The sequence below is a fragment of the Hyperolius riggenbachi genome, chromosome 6 (assembly GCF_040937935.1).
Source record: "Hyperolius riggenbachi isolate aHypRig1 chromosome 6, aHypRig1.pri, whole genome shotgun sequence".
Lineage (NCBI taxonomy): Eukaryota > Metazoa > Chordata > Amphibia > Anura > Hyperoliidae > Hyperolius > Hyperolius riggenbachi.
This window is the reverse complement of record NC_090651.1, coordinates 33817466-33839987: the sequence shown is the minus strand read 5'-3', so window position 1 is coordinate 33839987 and position 22522 is coordinate 33817466. Positions and strand designations below refer to the sequence as shown.

Below are 22522 nucleotides of genomic sequence, written 5' to 3'. Positions count from 1 at the left end.
AATCCCATTCGCTTACATTGATCACAGGGTAAGGAGCGAATGAAATCGGTTCCTGACCGGTTCACAGAGCTCTGCCGTCATAGAGACGGTAGAGTGGGTGAGCTGAGGTGAAGGGTGTGCGGTGTGTACGGCGATTCAGTGCTGTGATTTGTCGGTATGCACCCTTAAGAGGCCAGAGACCCCTGGTATTGAAGGGGTTAAGGTGCGTAAACATCTTTGAGGGATGTCGCCCGTGGGGGATAAGGACCTGATCCCCTTGGGTGATATTGCTGGGTTGGGCCGCACACACGCGTGTCAGCTGTGTAGCTGTCGATGTGCTTTGTTGCTATGCGGGGGGGAGGGGGGGGGACACGGAGGGATCACTAGCGGCATGTGCGTGACGTCACGCGGCAGGCGAGGGAGCTGTGTGAACAATGGGATCGGTGGAGGGATCGGTGTTGTTGGGGTTGATTAGATCCACCCAGTGGATCGCTCACAGTTTGGGGGTCGCTGTCTACCGTCACACGCTTGATTATCGGCTGAGGCGGTCGTTATCGGTACATTTGACTGAAGAACCAGTGGGACGCTCTGAGCTTCCTGTTCCTGTCTAGAACATTCTGCAAAATGAGCTTTGGCTGTGTGGAAATGTCTAGCTCTCACTTTGGGTGTCACTATTACCTCAGGTCCTGCAGGGCCCGGCAACCCTTGCGGTCCTCGATCGCCAACTTTTCCCTAAAATGCACAAAAATATTATTTTAGAAACAATATCATTATAAGCACGTTACCATAGCAACACACAACCAGCGTCAATTAAATGACCAGTCCGACCAAAACTGCTGGCTCCTTACTGTCATAAATACTATGGTTCCTTCCAAGTCTCTCGTACGACTGGTTACTGATAACACAGCAGGGGTGTCAATGGCCATTACCAATCTTTCTGTAATCTATACTAAGAAATCTACCATAACAGGAAGCAGGTACCCCTTATTAACAAATGCAGCAGATTACAGACTCAAAAACTTGACCTCACCACTAGAGTCCCTAAACATCCGTCTGATCATTTCTCTCAACATCTACCAAACACCAAATAGTGTGATTTTGGGTAAACTGCCCCTATGAATAATATAAGTATTAGTCATAAGCTAAAATATTGACTCACTTGACTACTCTCTGCTACAGCTGCATATGATTAGCTGTATACATTTACAATGACAAAGAAGCAAATTACGTGGCTAAAACGAATGGAGTCAGTTGCTAACCTAATGAATAGGGATGGTTAATGAAATGCTAATAATAATAATATAATAATTCCAAGATGATGCAGATTTGAAGCTGCTGCATTTTATTGGCTTATTTGCAAGCTGCATACATTTTCCTCAAATCTGCATCAATCCAGAATTAATAACCCTTTAGCAGCTAATTTATTTGGAGGCTTGCAAGTGCTCCAGGCCAATTTATTTTAGGACATTTTTTTTATTTCTTCTTTGTTACATTTCCTTGCTTCTAATTAGTACTGCAGTAATGTGTATTTATGGCCACTTGCCACTAGGGGGCAGTGTGAGACAATAACAAAGGACTTCTGCTCTCAGTTTCTATATTTTCTACTAGTAGAGAAAGATCAAAGCATTCCAAGAATTTACAGCACAGCGAGTTCTACCCACTGATGTCAAAAGCAGTGCACCTATCTCATACGATAATGATGATAACGGGTTAACGTCTCATAAACCATCCCTACTGGTATGGTTCTAGTATGAGCCAAAGCAACCCAACTGGCATTTTCACAAGGAGCCCAGCAATAGGGATACTTATTTGGATACCGCAGAATTAAAATTTCCTTTAGGAAATCAGTGTAATGATCTGCTCTGCTGTCTGCACAGGCAGGCAGCTTTTTGACCATTTTTCAGGTCTGCATGCTGCAGGTCCATGGAAAGGAGACCTGTTCTCATTCTGCAAGTTTCAGACTTGCTGTTCTGGTGAGGGATTTGCATACACTTGTCATGCAAATTGCTTATCTGCTTCCTTTAAAGGCTTGCAGTATAAATGCCATTTCCTCCCAGAATTCCCTGCTGGTCATAAAGGTTTGGTTCTGCTGGACTTACCTTGAGTTTCAGCCCTCTGATATTGTTTGCTAATATTGTCTTAGAGTAGTTATCCTTGGGAGTGCACTAGCATTCCTTCTAGCGCAGTCAGGTGGTTTATTGTCTGTATTGCCTAGTTCTGTCTTGTCTGTTTGGATTGCATTTGCCCTAGCGTTAGAGGTGGTAGATCCTTCTGTACTCTGTCTTGGAGTGTAAGCCAGAGCAGCGGTTGCTACTGGTTACTCCTTCTGTCTGTATTGTCTGGTCCGTGTGATGGTACTGTCGCCAGCGGTGGCTGACAGAGAATCGTTCTGTCCTGTTCCTAGATCACATTCGCCCTAGCGTTAGAGGCGGTGGATCTCTCTTGTCTGAACCTTGGAGTTTAACTTTAGCTGCGGTTGCTACTGGTTACTCCTTCTGTCTGTATTGTCTGGTCCGTGCGATGGTACTGTCGCCAGCGGTGGCTGACAGAGAATCGTTCTGTCCTGTTCCTAGATCACATTCGCCCTAGCGTTAGAGGCGGTGGATCTCTCTTGTCTGAACCTTGGAGTTTAACTTTAGCTGCGGTTGCTACTGGTTACTCCTTCTGTCTGTCTTGTCTGGAACGAACGCTTGCTGTTGTCTGGGTGAGGCAACCGATTAGCAAGGGTTCGCGTTCTCTGTTTATTTTCATTTTCCGTGTTTCATTTGTTAGTCAGAGTTGGTACGTTTTGTCACTGTTGCGCTTAATGTGCGGTGACCGTGACGTGAACGCGCTTTGTCGCTATTGCGCTTAACGTGTGGTGACCGCGTTTAGCTAGTCCTGTTTGTTCCTTCGTGTTGGATTGCAGGTTGCTAATTGGTTCTGTCTTTATTCATCCTATGCTCTGTCTTTACTCCGTCTTCTGTCTCTGCTAGCAATCGCCATTCTTGCGATTGCTTTCTCACTTTGGTCTTCGCTGTAGTATGTCAACCGTCCCTGGGTGGCGACTAGATTGGTGGACATACATACATTGTCTCTGTGCTCACTCTCTCTCGAGTGGCTATCTTGCCCTGTATTGCTTCACTTTGTACAATCTCCATCTGGCATCTGTGGTTGTACAGAGACCGAGTTCCTCTGTAATCCACAGCTCTATCTGCCGGTTGGAATTCCGCTCTACAGGTGCATTTGCACCAACGCTCGGCCCCCTTATCCAAACGCTTGTAGAGGGTTTCCGCAGTGTCAGCGCACATGTTGGGCGCTGACCACGGAGATAATTCCACATTCGTTACAATCAGCATTTCCAATCTGAAATTGGAAATTGGATTTCCGTAGAAATCCAATTTACCGCAAATCGTTAATTTTAGCCGAATCACAGAACACAGAAGCATTTGACCAATCAGAGAATGTAGAATTTTTTGCAGTAATTTTAGACCAATCCCAGGAATCGTATACTACCAAGTATTCCTGGCTCTTGTGATTGGCCCAAAATTTCCCATGGTGTTCTGATTACCACTTTACAATTCTGCATTCTCTAATTGGTCCAACTTCCGAGTCAACTTAGAAGTATTAAGTCAATCAGAGAATGCAAAAAATTAAAAAAAGAGGACTCATAAATTGGAAAACTGGTATTGGCTGAAATTGGAATTTCCGTTGAATCGTAAATCTGATCTGAAATCGGCATTTCCGACCATCCCTACCCAGCAATGGCTGACTCCATGTTTCTCTTAAGGGTGGTGGAATGCATAACTTTCAGAGAACAAGTGTGCTGCCCTATAAGGGGCATAACTATGCTGGACCCGCCCCCCCTGCAGAGATATGTTGGTGCCCCCCCATCACAGGGGAGGGGCCAGGAGCTAGGGGGCCTGGTCTAGTACATTGCTATGCAGAGCATTATGCACAGCAGAAGCATATACAGTACCTGCTGCCGGCGCACGCATCACCTCCACTTACTTCCTGGTTAGTTTTCAAGGTGTGCGGCCAGCCAATCACTATGCGGGTTCAGCCCCTGTATGGTGATTGGCTAGCTGCACGCAGTGCTCAGCACTTGAAAACTAACCAGGAAGTGAGTGAAGATGATGCAGGCGCCAGTACTGTATACGCTTTTGCTCTGCATACAGGACTGCCTCCTGGGCCCCCTCCCAGCTCCACCCCCTTCCTCCCTCCCTGAGGTGGTAACAGGGGTGATTGTTATGCCAGTGGCCTTATCTTTGCCTCCACTCCAAAGCACGGAGCGTGCAGCACATCCATACTATACAGATACACCAACCACTCAGGAACACATGCAACTGTTTTGTCTGTAGTTATGAACTGCAGATTTCTGTTAGTGACTTCCTCTGACAAGGTTTCCATTGTACAGCTGACAACACTGTCACTCTGGCGGCAGTTTGTGGTTGGCCGCCTCGCTGCGCCGTTAGATCTCATCCTCACAAATCATCTTTTCTTCTTTCACCACAAGCCTCTCTCTGTCATTAACTCATTAACCACAACTCTTTAATTAATCCAAACCCCTCAAAACAAACAATTTAATAAAGCTTACTGTTTGGCTGATCTAAATGAGCTTTCTAATGCCGAGTACAATATAATGCATATCAGAAGTCAATAGGAGGGCATTCTGATGAGCGTTATACATGTCGATCTCACTTGTACAACAGGCTGACATACCGGGGGGCCTTGTTTTCCTTTCGGTCCTGATGGTCCTGCCAAACCTGGTGCTCCCTGAGGAGACAATACAGAATCTGTGAGGTTAATACAATACTTTGGTTTGAAGAGGAACTTTAATCCAGGCTTGAACTTCATCCCAATTAGTGGCTGATATCCCCTTTCCAATGATAAATTTCTACCTTTTCTCGGATAAATCATCAGGGTGGTCTGTGTGGCTGATATTTTGGTGAAACCCCTCCCACAGTGTGATGTCATGACCAAGATCCTGACGGTTTGTTGTCTGTGAACCTTGTTGCAGTTTTTCCAACTGCCAAGCAAGCAATATCTCCCTCTGTGTATAGAAATCTCAGTGACAAACATTCCGTACAGATCACCTGGCAGAACTAAAGAGGTCACCACCAGTGATACATTTCAGAATTTAAATCAGGAAGAGGAAAGATTTTACAATGGCTTTTACACTGATTAGATTTTACACTGACTAAATCTATAATTGAATATTGTAAAAAAAAATAAGCTATTTTATTCATTATGCTATTTTCACGACAGTTCCTCTTTAACCTTCCTACTATTGACAGTTATACACGGCAATACAAAACATGCTGTGAACAGTATAAATGTGTATACACATCAATACTCTCCTGCACTGTATACTAGACCCTTGCTTGACACATTTTGGCAAGTTACTGGAAAAAAAAAGGTTCTGAAAATTAATTGGATCACTTTTTGCACATAAATCCTGGGGAAATTGAAGGCCAGGGAGGTTAAATAAGCCCTGGAATGTTATAGCTGAGTCCGTCTTCTGTGATGTCTTTTCAAGCCCAAGCCTGCCCCCTTGTGGCTCTGCTTTCCTGCTATGTATCCTCGTAGCATGAAATGCAGAGCCAGGATGGGGCGGGCTTGGGCTTGAAAAGACAGAAGACTGACTCAGCTATAGTAAATTGAGGCAAATCTAGACTGAATGCTCAGCCTGGGATTCTTATCAGAGCTGATAACAGGCAGATTTAGCAGAGAAGAATGAAACAAAGAGCAGATTAGGTGTTTACTGTCATGTTCCCATTGATATATATGGTAAAATGAATGAGGGTGCTTCATCTCTGGTTCTCTTTAAGCCATTTATATGTGTACTGAAATATAACGACAGGTACTCTGGATGCTGGTTGGGGTATTCTGAGTAGTCATCAGCTCTCAAAATTCCAGACCCTTCAACGCAACAATAACATTCATGTTTTTGAGTCAGCTATGGCCTACCTTATCTCCTTGATATCCGGTTTCTCCCGGTTCCCCAGAAAATCCAGGTTCACCCTAAATAATATAAAACGTTGTAAGTCACAACATTACACCAACACGTCTGCAGGTTGTTTGGCAAGAAGATCTGTATAAATTCCCAGGAATTAAACGGAATTAAAATTCCAGACTTCTGCCAAATCCCGCATGTAAAAAAACAGCTTTGTTGTTAATTATTCATTCAACGAAGGCAATTAACTTTACAAGGTTAGGTTTTATGTGCATTAATATGTCACTTGATAATAGAAATATTTAGATCACCTTATCACCTTTCAGTCCAAGCAATCCCATAATTCCTGGGAGACCCTAGAAGGGAAAACAGTGATTTATTCTGTTCATAACACGCCAAATGCAAATATCAGGAATGGGTGTTGTGTTATTCAATACCTGAGGGCCGGGAACCCCAGGTGGTCCTGATGGTCCCGCTGGTCCAACATCGCCCTGCACAACAAGAGAGCAAATATTAATGTATGCCAATCTGTTATCTAGCGATTGTTTTACTATTTTCAAGGATCACTTCTCCTAAACTATAGCTATGTACACACTCTATGGTAACGAGGAAGGTAGGAGGCGCCCTTGTTGTGAATATTAGATGCATCAACGTTTAACAATGTATATGAGATTTAGCCTACCTTGTGAAAGGAGACTTCACTCGATAAGCAAAACAAGTGGTTTTATTAGGGATAGCACTTCAGACAACGCGTTTCGCGGCACAAACCGCTTCCTTAGGTCAAATTAGGGTGCTTGGGTACTGACATAGGGAGCCTGGGCGCCAAAAAGTTTTGTTTTGGCGCCCAGGCTCCCTATTTAATATTCACAACAAGGGCGCCTCCTACCTTTCCCGTTACCATTGCATAACATCCCATGGAGTGGGATTCTTTTCACAACGGAATCGAAGTGAAAAACATTTTCTGAAGGAGTTGTGACCACCCATAATAAAGACCGAGTGGGGACGGGTTTTCCCCACATGCTCAGTTGAGTGGTTGCCTTCTTAGCAACCCAGACTTGTGAGTATTACTACTTATATCTCTTGACTATCTGTCCAAAGATAATACACCATAAGGGCTCCCGGTGTCTCTGTGTTTTTTTCGTTTACTGCACCCACTACAGCCTCCAGATGTACACACTCTAGACATTTATTGGTCAGTTGTGGACCAGATGATGAAAGTCTACGGTGATTACACATGTCCCAGATTCTACTGATGATGATGTTGATGACCCATCATGTTCTTTATATAGTGCCAACAAACTACACAGTGCTGTACAATAAATATGATTACAGACAATGATAAAAGGGCTGACAGACTACAGGTAATAAGCAACAAGATACACAATGCCAGATCATGTACTGGAGTAGTAGTCCCAATAATACAAGTTCACGTTATTCTGTGGGTAGAGTGCACAATCAAGTATGATGAACAAGGAGAGAGGGCCCTGCCAAAGGCTTAAAATCTAGAGGGAGGGGGTGGTGACACAAAAGGAGGGGGTCTACATTGAGAGGTTCTCAAAACAGAGAGTTAGTAGAGTTAGGGCAGGGGTGAGGTGTGGTAGGCCTCCTTGAAGAGGTACGTTTTGAGGGCTTGTTTGGAGGTGTTGAATGAGGGGGGCAAGCCTGATGGGCATTGGGAGAGAGTTCCACAAGATGGGGTAGGTACTGATTTACATCACAGGAGCCTATAGGCACAGGTGTCCTGGCACCCTAGACTTTGCCCTCCATAACCCTACAAATCCCCCCCGAACTGCACTCCAAGTGTGCTAGCTGGCTCAGCTGTCACTTCTCCCTTACTTCCCTTGCCCGTTATAGGTAGCTACAAGTGGCCCTTAGTATTAGGTAGCCAGCGGTACCCTCAGTATTAAGTATCTAGAGGTGCCCCTGGCTGAAGGGAGGTCTCGTCAGTGGAAAGCCAAGAGCTGGGTGAGTAACTTCTCATTTACACTCTCATCAGGACTCTGCATAGGGAAGGAGGGAGGGAGGCACTTGGGGAGGGGAGTGTGCTGCCTTTCCATTATCAGGCGCCTGTAGGCACGTGCCTACAATGCCTTATGGTAAATCCGGCCATGGGATGGGGGCAGCTCTAGAGGCGGTGCGAAATGCGTGGGATGGTTTGGAGGAGGTTGTTGGAGGAGCGAAGTGTGTAGCCAGGTGTGTATCAGCTGCCCAGGTCAGAGATGTAGGTCAGACAGGACTTGCATATAGTTTTCTAGGCTAGGCATTGGATCTTGAATCTGATTCTGAAGCGGATCGGGAGCCAGTGGAGGGATTTGCATAAGGGAGTCGTAAAGACAAAACGGTGGGAGGAGTAGATTAGTCTGGCAGCTGCATTCATAATGGATTTTGTGGGGGGGGGGGGGGGATTCATATTTCCTCAATGTGTGAAGAAGTTGCCGCCTTAGTGATGGCCAGAACGAAGCAGACCTCCACTGGAGGGAAATCTCCCCATAAGCAGCTGGCTACTAAAGCTGTCCGAAAGAGAGACTGCCCATCGCAGGAGTGAAGAAGCCTCACAACTACCGGCCCTGTACAGTGACTCTTCGAGAGAGCAGCTTCCAGAAATCCACCAGGCTGCAAGCTGCCCTTCCAGCGCCTGGTGCGGGAGATCGCCCAGGACTTCAAGACTCTCCCTATAGTGTGACATTCCTCAGGAGCCAGAGGTATGCAGCACAGGACCAGTGCACACCAAAAAGCGCTAGCATAATAGCAAACGCTCAGTGCTTTTTGAAGTGATTTTTCAAGGCCATTCAGATACATTAGCCAAGCGCTTTTCAAAGTGCTAGCGTTTTTAAAAGGACTCAGAAGCGCTCTTGGTGTGCACCAGCCCATAGAGTATGTAGCAGCCTGGAAGATCAGAGGAGACCCATAGCAGCCCTGGAGCAGGTAAATATTCAAATGCTTCACTTCGCTACTCTGCTGAAGGGGGAGGAGCAGGCCCCTCACAGTCTCTATAGTTACGCCACTTGGTTTGAGATTGTTCAATAAATATGAAATCTTGAAACAGGATCTGGCCCATTACTTAGACTGTTTTTGATTTTGACCCGTTACGTCATTGAGTTTGACTATCCCGTACTACATTGATTTGGAAAGATTGGACAAAAAAAGATTGGATCATTAATGGCCACCTCTAGTCTAACAGCACAAGCTGATATGCATATTAAATATTAGCTGATGGCCTGGCGTTGCCCGGGTATGTATTTGTCTGGTGTTGGTTCCGCCCACTTTTTCTAACCCTAACACACAATTAGGCCTGGGACACACCAAAACCCGCTAGCAGATCCGCAAAATGCTAGCAGATTTTGAAACGCTTTTTCTTATTTTTCTGAAGCGTTTCACCTAGCATTTTGTGGTTTTGGGTAGCGGTTTTTGTGTAGCAGAATTCAGATATTGTTACAGTAAAGCTGTTACTGAACAGCTTCTGTAACAAAAACGACTGCAAAACCGCTCTGAACTGGCGTGTTTCTGAGCGGTTTGCGTATTTCCTATACTTTACATTGGAGGCAGAAACGCCTCCGCAATCCAAAAAAAGCCTCACCCGGGAGTATGCGTTTCAGCAAAACGCCTCCCGCTCTGGTGTGACCACACCCCATTGAAATACATTACCCTAGCGTATCCGCAGCCGCAAACGGCTGCAAAAACGCCTAAAAACCCGCTCGGTGTGCACCAGCCCATACTCAGCTACTCAATGACCTAGTTTGTGAGCTTTGCGGTCTTTGGCATCAATAATTTGCAATGAAATGAAACAAATCTTATTGGCTGTTTGTGGCTCCACCCCCTTTTCTGAATTTGAACCCCAGTCACCCAATGACCAACTGTACCAGGTTTGAGGCTTGTGCCATTAAAAGTGCAAGAATGGCAGCAATTAAATATTCCCCTTGAAAATCAATTGGTGAATTTTGATTGGCTTTTGTAGGCTCCACCCACTTGTCTGAATATGAATCCCAGTCACCCAGTGACCACCTGTGCAAAGTTTGAGAACCCTGCCATTAACAGTGTAAGAATGGCTGCAGACAGTTTACATTCTCCCAGTGAAATTTGTATTGGTCTCCGCCCACTTTTTGGTTATGGGGATAAAAAGTATCCTAAATGTTATTCCAGGTGATGTACTATGTGTGTGCCAAATTTCATTCAAATCCGTTCAGCCGTTGTAGCGTGATTGAGTAACAAACATCCAAACTTTCGCATTTATAATATTAGTAAGAACACAATAAAATAATTGGAGCAGGGTGTCTATATCTTCATCACCAACAGGTGGTGCTGTAATCTACTGATTGCACTGTGGTCTACTGGATATCAGGTACAGGAATGCAATAATGAGTATTAGTTTGTGTCAATTACCACTAATGAGTAACTGTGTCTTGGCTTCATTGCCCCTTTTACACGTCTGCCCATCATTCATCTCTGAGGCGCACACTGGAACTTGTTTCAATGCGACTCCTTCTAGTCGTGTCTGGCATGGCTGGGGAGAAACGCATGCCTGATGCTGCCAATGGTCAGCTAATTTCCCCCACACATGTGAATTCAGAAGCATCCTATTGACTTCAGTAGGTTTGCGATTCCTTATCCAAATTCATGTGCAAAAAAATAATACTAATTGCACATATAGAGGTTCCCAGACATAGTTACATAGTCACATAGTTCAGTTGAAAAAAGACATCCGTCCAAGTTCAAACAGAAAAAAAAAACCAAAGAAAAAAAGCAAAGCAAAAAAAAAAAAAAAAAAAAAAAAACAACTAACAGGTGAGCCCACTGAAGTGATAACGATTTGAAGAATCGCAATCGGTCAGCATGCTGCATTTGCAAATGCGATTTCAATTTAATGTCAAGTATAAGATCTCTGATAAATCGCTTTTCAATCACTGTACAAAACCGATTTTTCAGCAAAAGAAAGATTGAAATCACAATGGCTATTGCAAACACTACTCGACAAAATAAAATTGGTACAAAAAAGTCAGGAATCGCTGCTGAAATCGCTTGCAAAATCGCTATGCCATCGCAATTTGCGATTAAAGAGACCCTGTACTGAAAAAAACGTCACCTGGGGGTTACTTACCTCGGCAGGGGGAAGCCTCAGGGTCCCAATGAGGCTTCCCCATCCCTGTAACGGCAGGCAGTCCAGCACTGGCTCCCCCGAAGTCTTCGGCAATCCTGGCTGGACAAGCCTGACAAGCTAGATTTATTTACCTTTCCTGGCTCCAGCGGGGGCGCTGTTGCGGCTCTCAGCACAGAGATAGGCGGAAATAGCTGATCTCTGTCGGGTCCACTCTACTCTGCAGGTGCAGGAGACTTGTGCCTGCACAGTAGAACGGCCCGACAGCGATTGGCTATTTCCACCTATCTCCTAGCGGAGAGCCGATACTGCGCCTGCGCTGGAGTCGGGAAGGTAAATATTTACAACCCCGCTGTTTGGAGGGGCACAGAGAGACCGCCGTGGGACACAGGAGCACGGGGGAAGCCTCAATATGATCCGGAGGCTTCCCCCACCCGAGGTGAATACCCCCCTGGGGGACTTTTTCTTGTTACAAGGTTTTCTTTAACAGTTTAAAGTAGGTGTCGAGCCAAAAAAAAAAAAAATGATTTTTACTCACCTGGGGCATCCCTCAGCCCCCTGAAGCTGTATGGTGCCCTCGCAGCCTCGCTCCGATCCTCCTGTCCCCGCCGGTGGCTACTTCCGGGTTCGGCGACAGCCGCCGACAGGCTGGGAACGCGAGTGATTCTCCGCGTTCCCACCCACTATATCACCCTCTATGCTGCTATAGTGTATATGTTATACGTGAAAATCATGTGATGAGATAAACAAATGTACTGTATTAATCCTTCTTCTCCTAAGAATTACTTTTTAAGATATCCCACAGTTTTATCTATTTTATTTTTTTTATTCTACTTTTTACTGTTTCATTGTCTCCGCTCAACAACACATGCATTGAAATATTCCAGAGCTAAAATCTATTAACTATTGAAAATTTGTATCTCTTTTCTGCTCTCAGTAATCGTTTTCTGCCAGAAAAGTGTTTTATGGCTGTAATTCCTTATCAGTGAAGGTTATGCACGCTATTGTCCGACCTGATCCGGTTTCGACCCAGACAGAAACTGCATTCCTGATTTTTAACTCTTTCAGGCAGAGAAATAAAAAAAAGGAACACAGCATACTTATTGGTGTGCTAAGCACTGTACATACACATGTCTATCTCATCATGTCACATGTCACCTTGCGTATCCTTTAAAGTGACACTGAAGCAAAAAATGATTTAATGAATTGTATGTATAGTATGGATAATTAATAGAACATTAGTAGCAAACTAAAGAGTATCATATTTTTTTTTACAGTACATGCCTTTCTTATAACATTGCATCATTCTGTCATACCTGCAGTTTGCAAAGCACCCTCTGTATTTTAAACTATAAAACAGAGCAGAGCAAATGACCCTTTGAACTTCCCTACAGTAAAATCTTCTCAAGCTGTCTCTCACAGTTTCCTTGATGTATAAGTGCTTCCAAAAACAGCCCTGTAGTCGACCCAAGTTGGGTCAGAGAGCTCAGAGAAGCTCTTTTGCATAGATAACAGCTGAAGTTTCTTAAAGGATACCCGAAGTGACGTATGACATGATGAGATAGACATGGGTATGTACAGTGCCAAGCACACTAATAACTATGCTGTGTTCCTTTTTTTCTTTCTCTGCCTAAAAGAGTTAAATATTAGGTATGTAAGTGGCTGACTCAGTCCAGACTCAAACAGGAAGTGACTACAGTGTGACCTTCACTGATAAGAAATTCCAACTATAAAACACTTTCCTAGCAGAAAATGGCTTCTGAGAGCAGGAAAGAGATAAAAAGGGTCAATAGTTCATAAATTGTAGCTCTGGCATAGTTTAATCAACGTGTCATTGAGCAAAAAAAATAAAAAAGTTAAAACTTAAAAAGTAGATTTAATCATAAAATAAAACTGTGGAATATCTTAAAAAGTCATGTTTAGGAGAAGGAAGATAGATACAATCGTTTATTTCATTAGTTTTTTTTTTTCGCTTTGGGTGTCCTTTAACTCTTCCTGTACTGGAAACAATATGAGACTTTTTTCTTTGCATCTAATGTTCTATTTCTTAGCTGTACTACACATGCAATTCATTATACCATAAGTTTATTTTCACTTTAGATTCCCTTTAGGCTACTTTCCCACCAAGACGTTGCGTTTTAGGGGACGTTATGGTCTCATAACGTGCCCCTAACGCAACGTATGGTGGTGTTGAAGTTGGACGTCAGATTGAGCTGCCTTATGCAGCTCTCAAAGCAGCCGCTCCAGGTTAGTGATAGGAAGTCCGGATCTTTTTAAGGATTCGGATCATTTGAATAGGATCATTGAAAAGATCCGGATCTTTGAACCAAATCATTTGAATAATTTTACTAGGGAAGCAGACTGGGTGAAATGACTAGCATGACAGGACTTTACCTGCACTGTACATTCTGTATGTTCCTGTTTCTTCCAGACAGACATCCACTGTGAACCGAATCTTTCATTGTGATGATCCGGATGATTCGACTCACAAAAAAGATCCGGTTCAAATGAACGATTCGTTCATGATCAGGACAACACTACAGTCCTACCACTAATCACTGCAGTGCAGTGAATATTAATTAGCCATGTGCAAGGAGGAGGGGAGTCTCCTCCAACATTACTGAGCATGTGCAAGCAGTCTAACGCTGCTTAGCCCAGTATAACGAACAGCATGCAGCACTTTGCTTAATCGTGCTGCGTTACTAAGTAACGCAACGTGTGCACTGTGAACAGCCCATTGATTTTACAGTGCTGTGAGTTAGGCTGCGTTACTGGCTGCTGTAACGCGGGACTTGAATGTCCCACTGTGAAACCAGCCTTAAAGTAATGTCCATGTTTTCCTATGGCCTCTTTCACACTGTATGCTGAAAAACTGAAAGCTTTTTTTTTTTTTACAATGCACTGCTATGGAAAGTTCAAAAGCATAATTTTCTCAGTGCATAGTGTAAAAGAGGCTTTATCCATGTTATAGAAAACATAAAAAGATAAGGTTTGTCAAGAGCTCTACTTTAATACAAACATTGATTAGCAACCAGATACAATTGCTAGCATCTGCTGATCTGAGGAAGAATATAAGTTATCTCTGTCCTCTCGGGCTCGGTGTAGTTTATGAATGGGCCATTGTATACATATGGAATTATAGGCATATGTGGTTGCGGATCTATTTTTAGAGCCCACACATCTGCTGAGGGTTTCTTCCGAAGTGCACATGTTTATGTGTGTGTTTAGTGTGAGCTCGCTGTGTTTATCATATGGTATGGTGCGTTTATATGGCAAATGAGATTGATGTAAGTAAATCCACTTGGTGAAAGATTTACATTTGCGTTTCTTGGGAAGTTTTGGTTATTTGGAAATATCCCAGGGAGGCTAAACATATCAGTGGTATTCCAAGACACTACTTAAACTGAAAGTAAACTGATTAGATAAACTAAACAAGCCTCGCCCACAGGTTTTCAGAGAGCCTTGGCAGTAGCAAGGGCTCATGGGAGCTCAGTCTGGGCAGGAGGAGGGGGAGGTATTACTAGCCAGAGATTTCAGAGACAGAGGGGAGGAGGGAGAAGGAGGGGGGATTAGGTTTTTTTTTTGCTCAAGATGCAGATAAGCCTGCCTCTGTGTAATGTTTACAAACAACATGGCTGCTGTCATTGTATCACAGGAAGAAATAATCATATTCTATTAAAGCTGTTTGCAGCTAGATTTGCTGTTTAAACTTTAGATAAGATATATAGACAAGTTACTTTTTATAGTTAGTTTTTCATCTTGGATTCGCTTTAATGTTCTATTGTCTGTTCTCATGCATGCATGGCTCCGGGCGCGTCACATGACCCGATGCAGGTCAGGCGCCGGGAGCTGTGTGCAGAGGACCTCGGAAAGCCGTAACAGGCAAGCACATGTATCCGGCAACCAATTGATTTCCACCGGTGTAGAATACTGGGGACTTTGCTGTATTATCTCTCAGGTACGAGGCTGTGGATAACTCATCTTATACACATTTAGGTCATCTAAACTTTTGAAGCAGTAGAGTGTTGTACCACGTTGGCCATCAGTAAAAGCAAAGAAACCATTTATTGGCAGTAAGCTTTCGGCTAATGAGCCTTCATTGGACTTAGTTCCTGTTACAGTACGTCCAAACAGTATATGCAGGAAAGAAGTTCAATGAAGGCTTATTAGCCGAAAGCTTACTTTTTTAACTACTGTTTATACTCGACTATAAATCTAGAAATGTAGGTCTAATGCACTAAATAAAAGTATAGGGGTCGACTTATACACGAGTTACGAGCAAAACTGAGTAATGTGTGTACTATCTAGTGACATTCCCATTTGCAGCAATTAACCCCGTGGCAAGTGATACTTTTTTGATAAAGGAAATACCAAGAAAACACTGGTCTGAAAGTCCTGGCCACAACAATTAACAAGGAAAGGCGCAGGGGAATAATACTGGGCTGCAGGAAGCAGGGTGAATAATTGCTGCACTTGGGGGCCTGGAGGAGTTATTAGCTTTACTTCAGGGATGGGAGGGGTTAATGGCTGCAATACTGTATGCAGTGCTGTCATTAACCCCTCCTGGTCCCTATGTGCAGCAGTTACTTCTTCCTGGTCCCAAAGTGCAGCCATTAACTCTGCTGGGTAGACTTATACTTGAGTCAGTAAAAAATTCCAGCTGAAAAGGGTCACATATTAGTCAACTACACAAGGTCGACTTATATTTGAGTATATACAGTATTTCTATTTATTTTTATTTATTTTATTTATTTAGCCAATAAATGGTATCATTCTGATTCAAAACTAAACTTGCCTAAAATTCTGATCAATGCTACCGCTACCTGTATAAACTTGTATGTACTGGACCTCTGTGTTGTACAATCACCAGGCAAATGCCTTGTCTACTATGAATAAAGCTGAGGTCCTGGCTTCCTATTTCTGCCAAAAATAATACAAAGGTCTGACTAGCCTTGGACATTAACAGAAATGTAAGATTTTCAATGCTGACTTTTAGGCCCATTCATTCGTTGACGCTTCAGCGAGCCTCTTGAGTTTCAGTAGCTGAGAACTGTTGCATGCAATAAATTATGGGGCCCTGGAGATGTTGATATCACAGCTGGGATGGAAGTTTGGTGTTGGCAGCTCGGCAAAACTGTTTTGTCTCAACCCACCGAAATGTTCCAGGCTGATTTGTGTGTTACGTCCAACAAGCTAAAGGGCAGGAGGCCAACTTGGCGAAGGCCTGCTGCGGACAGGAAGAAAGATACAGCTCTGTGAAAATCCTCTAAGGAGCTGTCAACGCTGCAACACGACAGGACTGTTTACATTACAGCTTAAGCAAGCATTACACCGAGGGGTACGTTGTCCACCGACAACCACCAACATCTATTTAACAGCTACCCACTGTTAAAGGACAACTAACCTGGGAAAGTGTGAAATTCAATATAGATACATATAACTGTACTTTTCTCCCAGAGTAAAATGAATTATAGATGACTTTTTTTCTTATGTCACTGTCACTTTCAGTAAGTAGTGAAAATCTGACATATCTTTCAAATTTTGGACTAGTCCATCTCCGTTGTAGGGGATTCTCAGGGATTTTTTTACTTTCACCAAAGCACCTCCAGAACAGCAGTGAATCAGTCCAACTGCCAAAATAACGTGTAATTGAATAGGAAAGCTGGCTGACATCTTTGTATCGATCCTTTCCACAGAGTGCTTTTGTAAAGAATAAAGGTAAAACGGAGAATCCCGATGAGGAGATGGACTAGTTTAAAATCTGTCATATTTTTACTGCCTATTGGGCCTAAGGGTAATTTGTAGTGCATTTTACTCGGGAAGAAATGTACATTGTATATGTATTTATTTATGTATGTATGTATTTTAATTTTTTTTTTTTTGCAATAGTGTTAGGCCTTGTTTACACTATAAAATGCAGATTAAAAATAACAACCAACCAAAATCATTAGCCAACACACCAACAGTACATTTATATCTAAAATGTCTTCAATAAATGAAATATTCTTCTGTGCAGAGAGAGCTATACTTACCCTCAAACCTGGAAATCCAGGAGGTCCAGCACCGCCAACGGTCCCCTACAAAATAAACACTGGTTATATCAAACACGGTTTTGTTATCTTTACATCAACATATATTCAATTACCAAGGAGATAATTTTTCATCTTCTCTTTAAAGAGAACCTGTAACAAAAAAAAAAAGTTCCCCTAGGGGGTACTCACCTTGGTAGGGGGAAGCCTGAGGGTCCCAATGAGGCTTCCCACTCCTCTGTAGCTGCAGACAGTCCAGCGCTGGCTCCCCTGAAGTGTCCGGCAATTCTCCCTCAACAAGCCTGACAAGCGCTGATTTATTTACCTTCCCTGGCTCCAGAGGGGGCGCTGTTGCGGCTCTCCGCAATGAGATAGGTGAAAACAGCCGATCCTTGTCAGGTCTGCTCTACTGTGCAGGCGCAGGAGACTAGCGCCTGTGCAGTAGAGCGGGCCGACAGCGATTGGCTATTTCTGCCTAACTCCGAGTGGAGAGCCAATACTGCACCTGTGTTGGAGCCGGGAAGGTAAATATTTACATCCCCGCTGTTCGGGGAGCTTTAAAGCCTGGATAGGATCTGGAGGCTTCCCCCACCCCAGGTGAGTATACCCCAGGGGAGGTTTTTCTCATTACAGGTTTTCTTTAAAATAACCTTTCAGCATTTTGCAATTGAAAAAAAAGTACTAAAAAGTAGGTGAAAAAGAACAAAAATTATTTTGAGTATCTTCTTGCCTGCTGGTGATTTAAAGGGCATTTTATTGATAAGGTGTGAAAATATCCCCTAGGAGAAAACTTGGGAGAAAAAGTTACCTGCATATGGGGCATAGAATCTTTCTTACTTTGGACAGTGTAATGGTTAAAGGCTCTGCCTCGGACACAGGAGACCAGGATTCGAATCTCAGCTCTTCCTGTTTAGTAACCCAGCACCTATTCAGTAAGGAGACAGTGGGCAAGACTCCCTGACACTGCTCCTGTCTATAGAGCCCTAGTGGCTGCAGCTCTGGTGCTTTTAGTCCGCCAAGAAAAAAAACACAATACAAATGTTCTCTGTCTTGTCTACTTTTACAGTAATGCCAAGTTATCCCGCAAATGGTACCATTTGGGGGGTGTCCATTTCACTGAACCCAATCAATCAATCAATTCATAATTAAAATAAATTGGCAAAAATTTCCACTGACATTCAAATATCATTTGTCAAACAAGCATTTGAAAAACTTAAATAATTATTAATTGAGAGCCCAGGATTTCACTTAAAAAAACCCTCAAAACACAGAGATAATTGACATTAAATGCAGCCAGTCTTGTCAATCTGAAAATAATGCCAGAAACACCTGACCTGCTACGTGCTTGTTCAGGGTCTATGGCTAAACGCATTAGGCAGAGGATCAGCAGAGCTGCCAGGCAACTGGTATTGATTAAACAGAAATAAATATGGCAGCCTCCTTATCTCTCTTCAGACAGTTGCCCAATGCCCATTAAGCCTAGCAACAGTTATACAAAGTGTGCCAATTTTATGGTTCAGAATCTTTCTAAAGATGGCCACACACTATACAATAAAATTATCCAATTTTATCGCAATTCAATAAAAATGATGGTTTGTACAGAAAAATTCAACCACTTACCACAGCAGGTGCAGTATAATTACATTCTGGGAAACTTCACCTGAAGTCCCAGGGACGTAAATATCCGTCTTCTGCTGCGGATGGCCGCCGCGTGCGCTCCCGCGTGGGTACTCATCGCCACCCGTTAGAGGGGAGATGAATGAATGGGATTGCAGTTCCGATTCATTCATTTAGGTCCCTGTCACCCCGTGTCAATGATCGCCAGCATCTGCCTGCGTCATTTTGTCTTCCGGAGTAACACGTTCACGCATTACTTCCTATTGACGTACTTATAGTACGCAAATAGGAGATAATGCGCAAGGACATCTTGTGGCTAAATAGTAAACTTACACCTAAATTCATTTATTTTAACAAAAATACACATACATTTAAAATTAACTCCTTCCCTCCCACACTCTCCCATAGTACCCAAATAATTTTTGGGCATAAAAAAAATTATTAAAAAAATACATAAATAGTTACTTTAGGGACTGAACTTTTTTTTATTTATTTTGAACTGTTCTTTTGTAATTTATGGGCTTGTAATTAGTGATGGACGCAAAACTGAAAAAATGCACCTTTATTTCCAAATAAAATATTGTCTCCATACATTGTACTAGGGAAATATTTTAAATAGAACTTTTTGTTTTAAAACTATAATGGCCGAAAACTGCGAAATAATGGTTTTTTTTTTCATTTTTTCTTATTATTCCCATTAAATGCATTTAGAATAAAATAATTCTTATCAAAATGTAGCCCCCAAAGAAAGCCTTGTGGCGGGTAACAGTAAAAAAGGGCGCAGGAGGCTAGTGGACAAATCGGGCGCCGCCATTCACTCCTATAATAAATATCGTTTAATGGGCGCCCGATAGGAAAAAAGGGCGCCGGAGAAAAATAACGTTTTAAAAGCGGCGCCCGGAGACTTAATGTTTTATTACTGCTTCTCATGATTACACATTATTTAATGATTTATACATTTTTAAATATTATTTTATAAACGAAAAACAGTACAATATTTTTTTTCAAACATTATTTTTAAACGAAAAACAGTACAAATTTTTTTTTTTTTTTTACATTATTTTTAAACGAAAAAACCAACAGGGGGGTCTTAGGTTTAGGCACCAACAGGGGGGTCTTAGGTTTAGGCACCAACAGGGGGGTCTTAGGTTTAGGCACCAACAGGGGGGTCTTAAGTTTAGGCACCAACAGGGGGGTCTTAGGTTTAGGCACCAACAGGGGGTCTTAGGTTTAGGCACCAACAGGGGGGTCTTAGGTTTAGGCACCAACAGGGGGGTCTTAGGTTTAGGCACCAACAGGGGGGTCTTAGGTTTAGGCACCAACAGGGGGTCTTAGGTTTAGGCACCAACAGGGGGGTCTTAGGTTTAGGCACCAACAGGGGGGTCTTAGGTTTAGGCACTAACAGGGGGGTCTAGGGGTTAGGGGTAGGTACAGGGAGGGTTACTTAGGCACCAACAGGGGGGGTCTTAGGTTTAGGCATCAACAGGGGGGTCTAGGGGTTAGGGGTAGGTACAGGGAGGGTTACTTAGTAAAAAAAATTTTAAACGTTATTATACGTTTCACTATTTAAACGAAAGATTAACGTTTTTACAATTGCCGATTTTTTTGCACATTATTTAATGATTTATAACTTTATAAAACATTAATTTTAAACGAAATACAGTACAATACATTTTTAAACGTTATCCATGCTTATCGTTTAAAACCCCGCGCCCTTTTTTCCCAGCGCCCCTTTTTAACGTACGCCTTGTGGCGGTGGTAAAAAAACAAGATATAGATCATTTTGTAGTGATTAGTAGTGATTAAGTTATTGGTGAAAGAAAGGGAGGAGCGCTGCAAGGTGAAAATTGCTCTGGTCCTAAAGGGGGGAAAAAACCCTCAGTAGTCAAGGCTTCTTTTTTTGAATGTCCTGTTTTCCTTATCAATTAAAGAAGATCGGGAGTGTTGGATTCTTCTGATCAGTTTTTATCAAAATTGCATGGCGTAGGGTAGATTGTCATTACTTGAGGTACAAACCCAGTAGTGTTTTTTTTCAATCACTTTTTTTATAATGGGGGAAAAAATTTAACATAGGTGTGTGGTACATTGGTCAGATTTTTGAAATGTTACAATCAGTCAGAAAAATTGATTGCAATTCTTGAATTGAAAAAATATTTTAAAAATTGTATGGTGTGTGGCCACCTTAAAGAGACACTGAAGCGAACTAATTTTGCCCATTTTACCTTATAATTCGCTTCAGTGCTCTCATGACAAGTAAACCGCCGTGTCCCCGCCACAAAACAAGGGCTGCAGAGCCCCCAAATCCCTCTGCAAATATCCACGACCAACTTGGTCGTGGATTTTTCTGCGCTGAGAGGCAGAGCTTCCAGCTGTAGCTCTGCCTCTCCTGCCGTCAATCGCCGCATGGATCGCCGCCTCTCCCCGCCCCTCTCTGTGAAGGAAGAGTGAGAGGGGCGGGGAGAGGCAGCGATCCGCCGCGATTCACATCAGGAGGGGCAGAGCTGAAGCTGAAAGCTCTGCCCCTTCCAGGAAATGCCGTCTGGATTGCCCCCCGGGGATTTGGGGGCTCTGCAGCCCTCGTTTAGCGGCGGGGATGCGACGGTTTACTTGTCATGAGAGCACTGAAGCGAATTATAAGGTAAAATGGGCAAAATTTGTTCGCTTCAGTGTCTCTTTAAAGGCTCCTGCACACGTCCAAACAATCTGCCCAACTATCATCTAAACTAGTTCTGTTGGAAGACAGTTGGATGTGTGTACAGCTGGCAAACAACAAGACGACCAACTGATAACAGGTTGTTTGCCAGATCCAACCAGTGGACCAAACTGCACAACTATCTTACAAGTTGGCCACCTGTGTACAAGTTATTTGAACAACTTTGTTGTTTTCGAAAGCAGACATGTAGTGTAGTGTGTTGTTTACATTGCATGCATAATATTTAAATTAAATGGTTGTTGGCGTGTGTGTACGTACTTGTCGTGTATACAACTTGTCATACGATTGTATGGTTGGTTGTGCATTATGTTGGAGGTGTGTATGAGCCTTAAAGTAAACTCGAGGTGAAAATAAACCGATGAGATAAACAATTACACTATATTTATTCTTCTACTCCTAAAAATTACTTTTTAAAGTATCCCAGGGTTTTCTTTTATATTTAAACATTTACAAAGTAGGTTGAATGTTTTACTGTCTCTAATCAGTGGCAGCCTATTAAGTGTCCCAGAGTTTGAAAAAGGTCATTAGTTCATGTATTCGACCTCTCCCTGCCCTCAGAAGTTGTATTCTGCCAGGAAAACTTTTATGGCTGTAATTAGCTTATCAGTGATGTTTACTATATTCCTGACAAGGTACCAACAAGACAGAAGTTGTCACTTCCATGCCTAGAAATTAAATCTTTCAGGCAGCAAGATAAAACAAGTAAAACAGCCTGGTTATTACCAGTAATATGTACTGTACATATACATACACATGTTTATCTCATTATGTCACTTTGCGTACGCGTTAAAACACAGCAAACCTCAGTTAGCTAGTCAAATACTTACTGGACTTCCATCTGGTCCGTGAGGGCCTCTGTCACCAGGGTCTCCAAGAAACCCCTGTAGGAAGCACAGACAGTCAGGAAAGACAATTCAGAAACCTAACAACACATTTAGATACATTCAATTCACACATTGGTAAATATTTATAGGAGCACTATCAAAAAAATGAGTAAAACTATGTATACATACCATATGTATAAATTATACATTTGTTCTAGAATAAAATGCACTACAAACTGCTTATCTCCTATCTCACTGCCACTTACAGTAGGCAGTAAAAATCTGACAGATCTGACAGGTTTTGGACTAGCCCATCTTATCATGGGAGATTCT

General features: G+C 42.9%; 1 protein-coding gene across 1 annotated transcript in view; it reads right to left on the bottom strand.

The window, feature by feature from the left end:
• Positions 1-22522, bottom strand: part of COL24A1 (collagen type XXIV alpha 1 chain) — a 505872-nt gene that overhangs the window by 196379 nt on the left and 286971 nt on the right. The window contains exons 13-19 of the mRNA XM_068239109.1: positions 22193-22246; positions 17039-17083; positions 6352-6405; positions 6226-6270; positions 5929-5982; positions 4681-4734; positions 658-711 (exon numbers count right to left, since the gene is read on the bottom strand). Coding sequence (XP_068095210.1) covers positions 658-711; positions 4681-4734; positions 5929-5982; positions 6226-6270; positions 6352-6405; positions 17039-17083; positions 22193-22246 — 360 coding nt within the window. The remainder of the gene's footprint in view (positions 1-657; positions 712-4680; positions 4735-5928; positions 5983-6225; positions 6271-6351; positions 6406-17038; positions 17084-22192; positions 22247-22522) is intronic.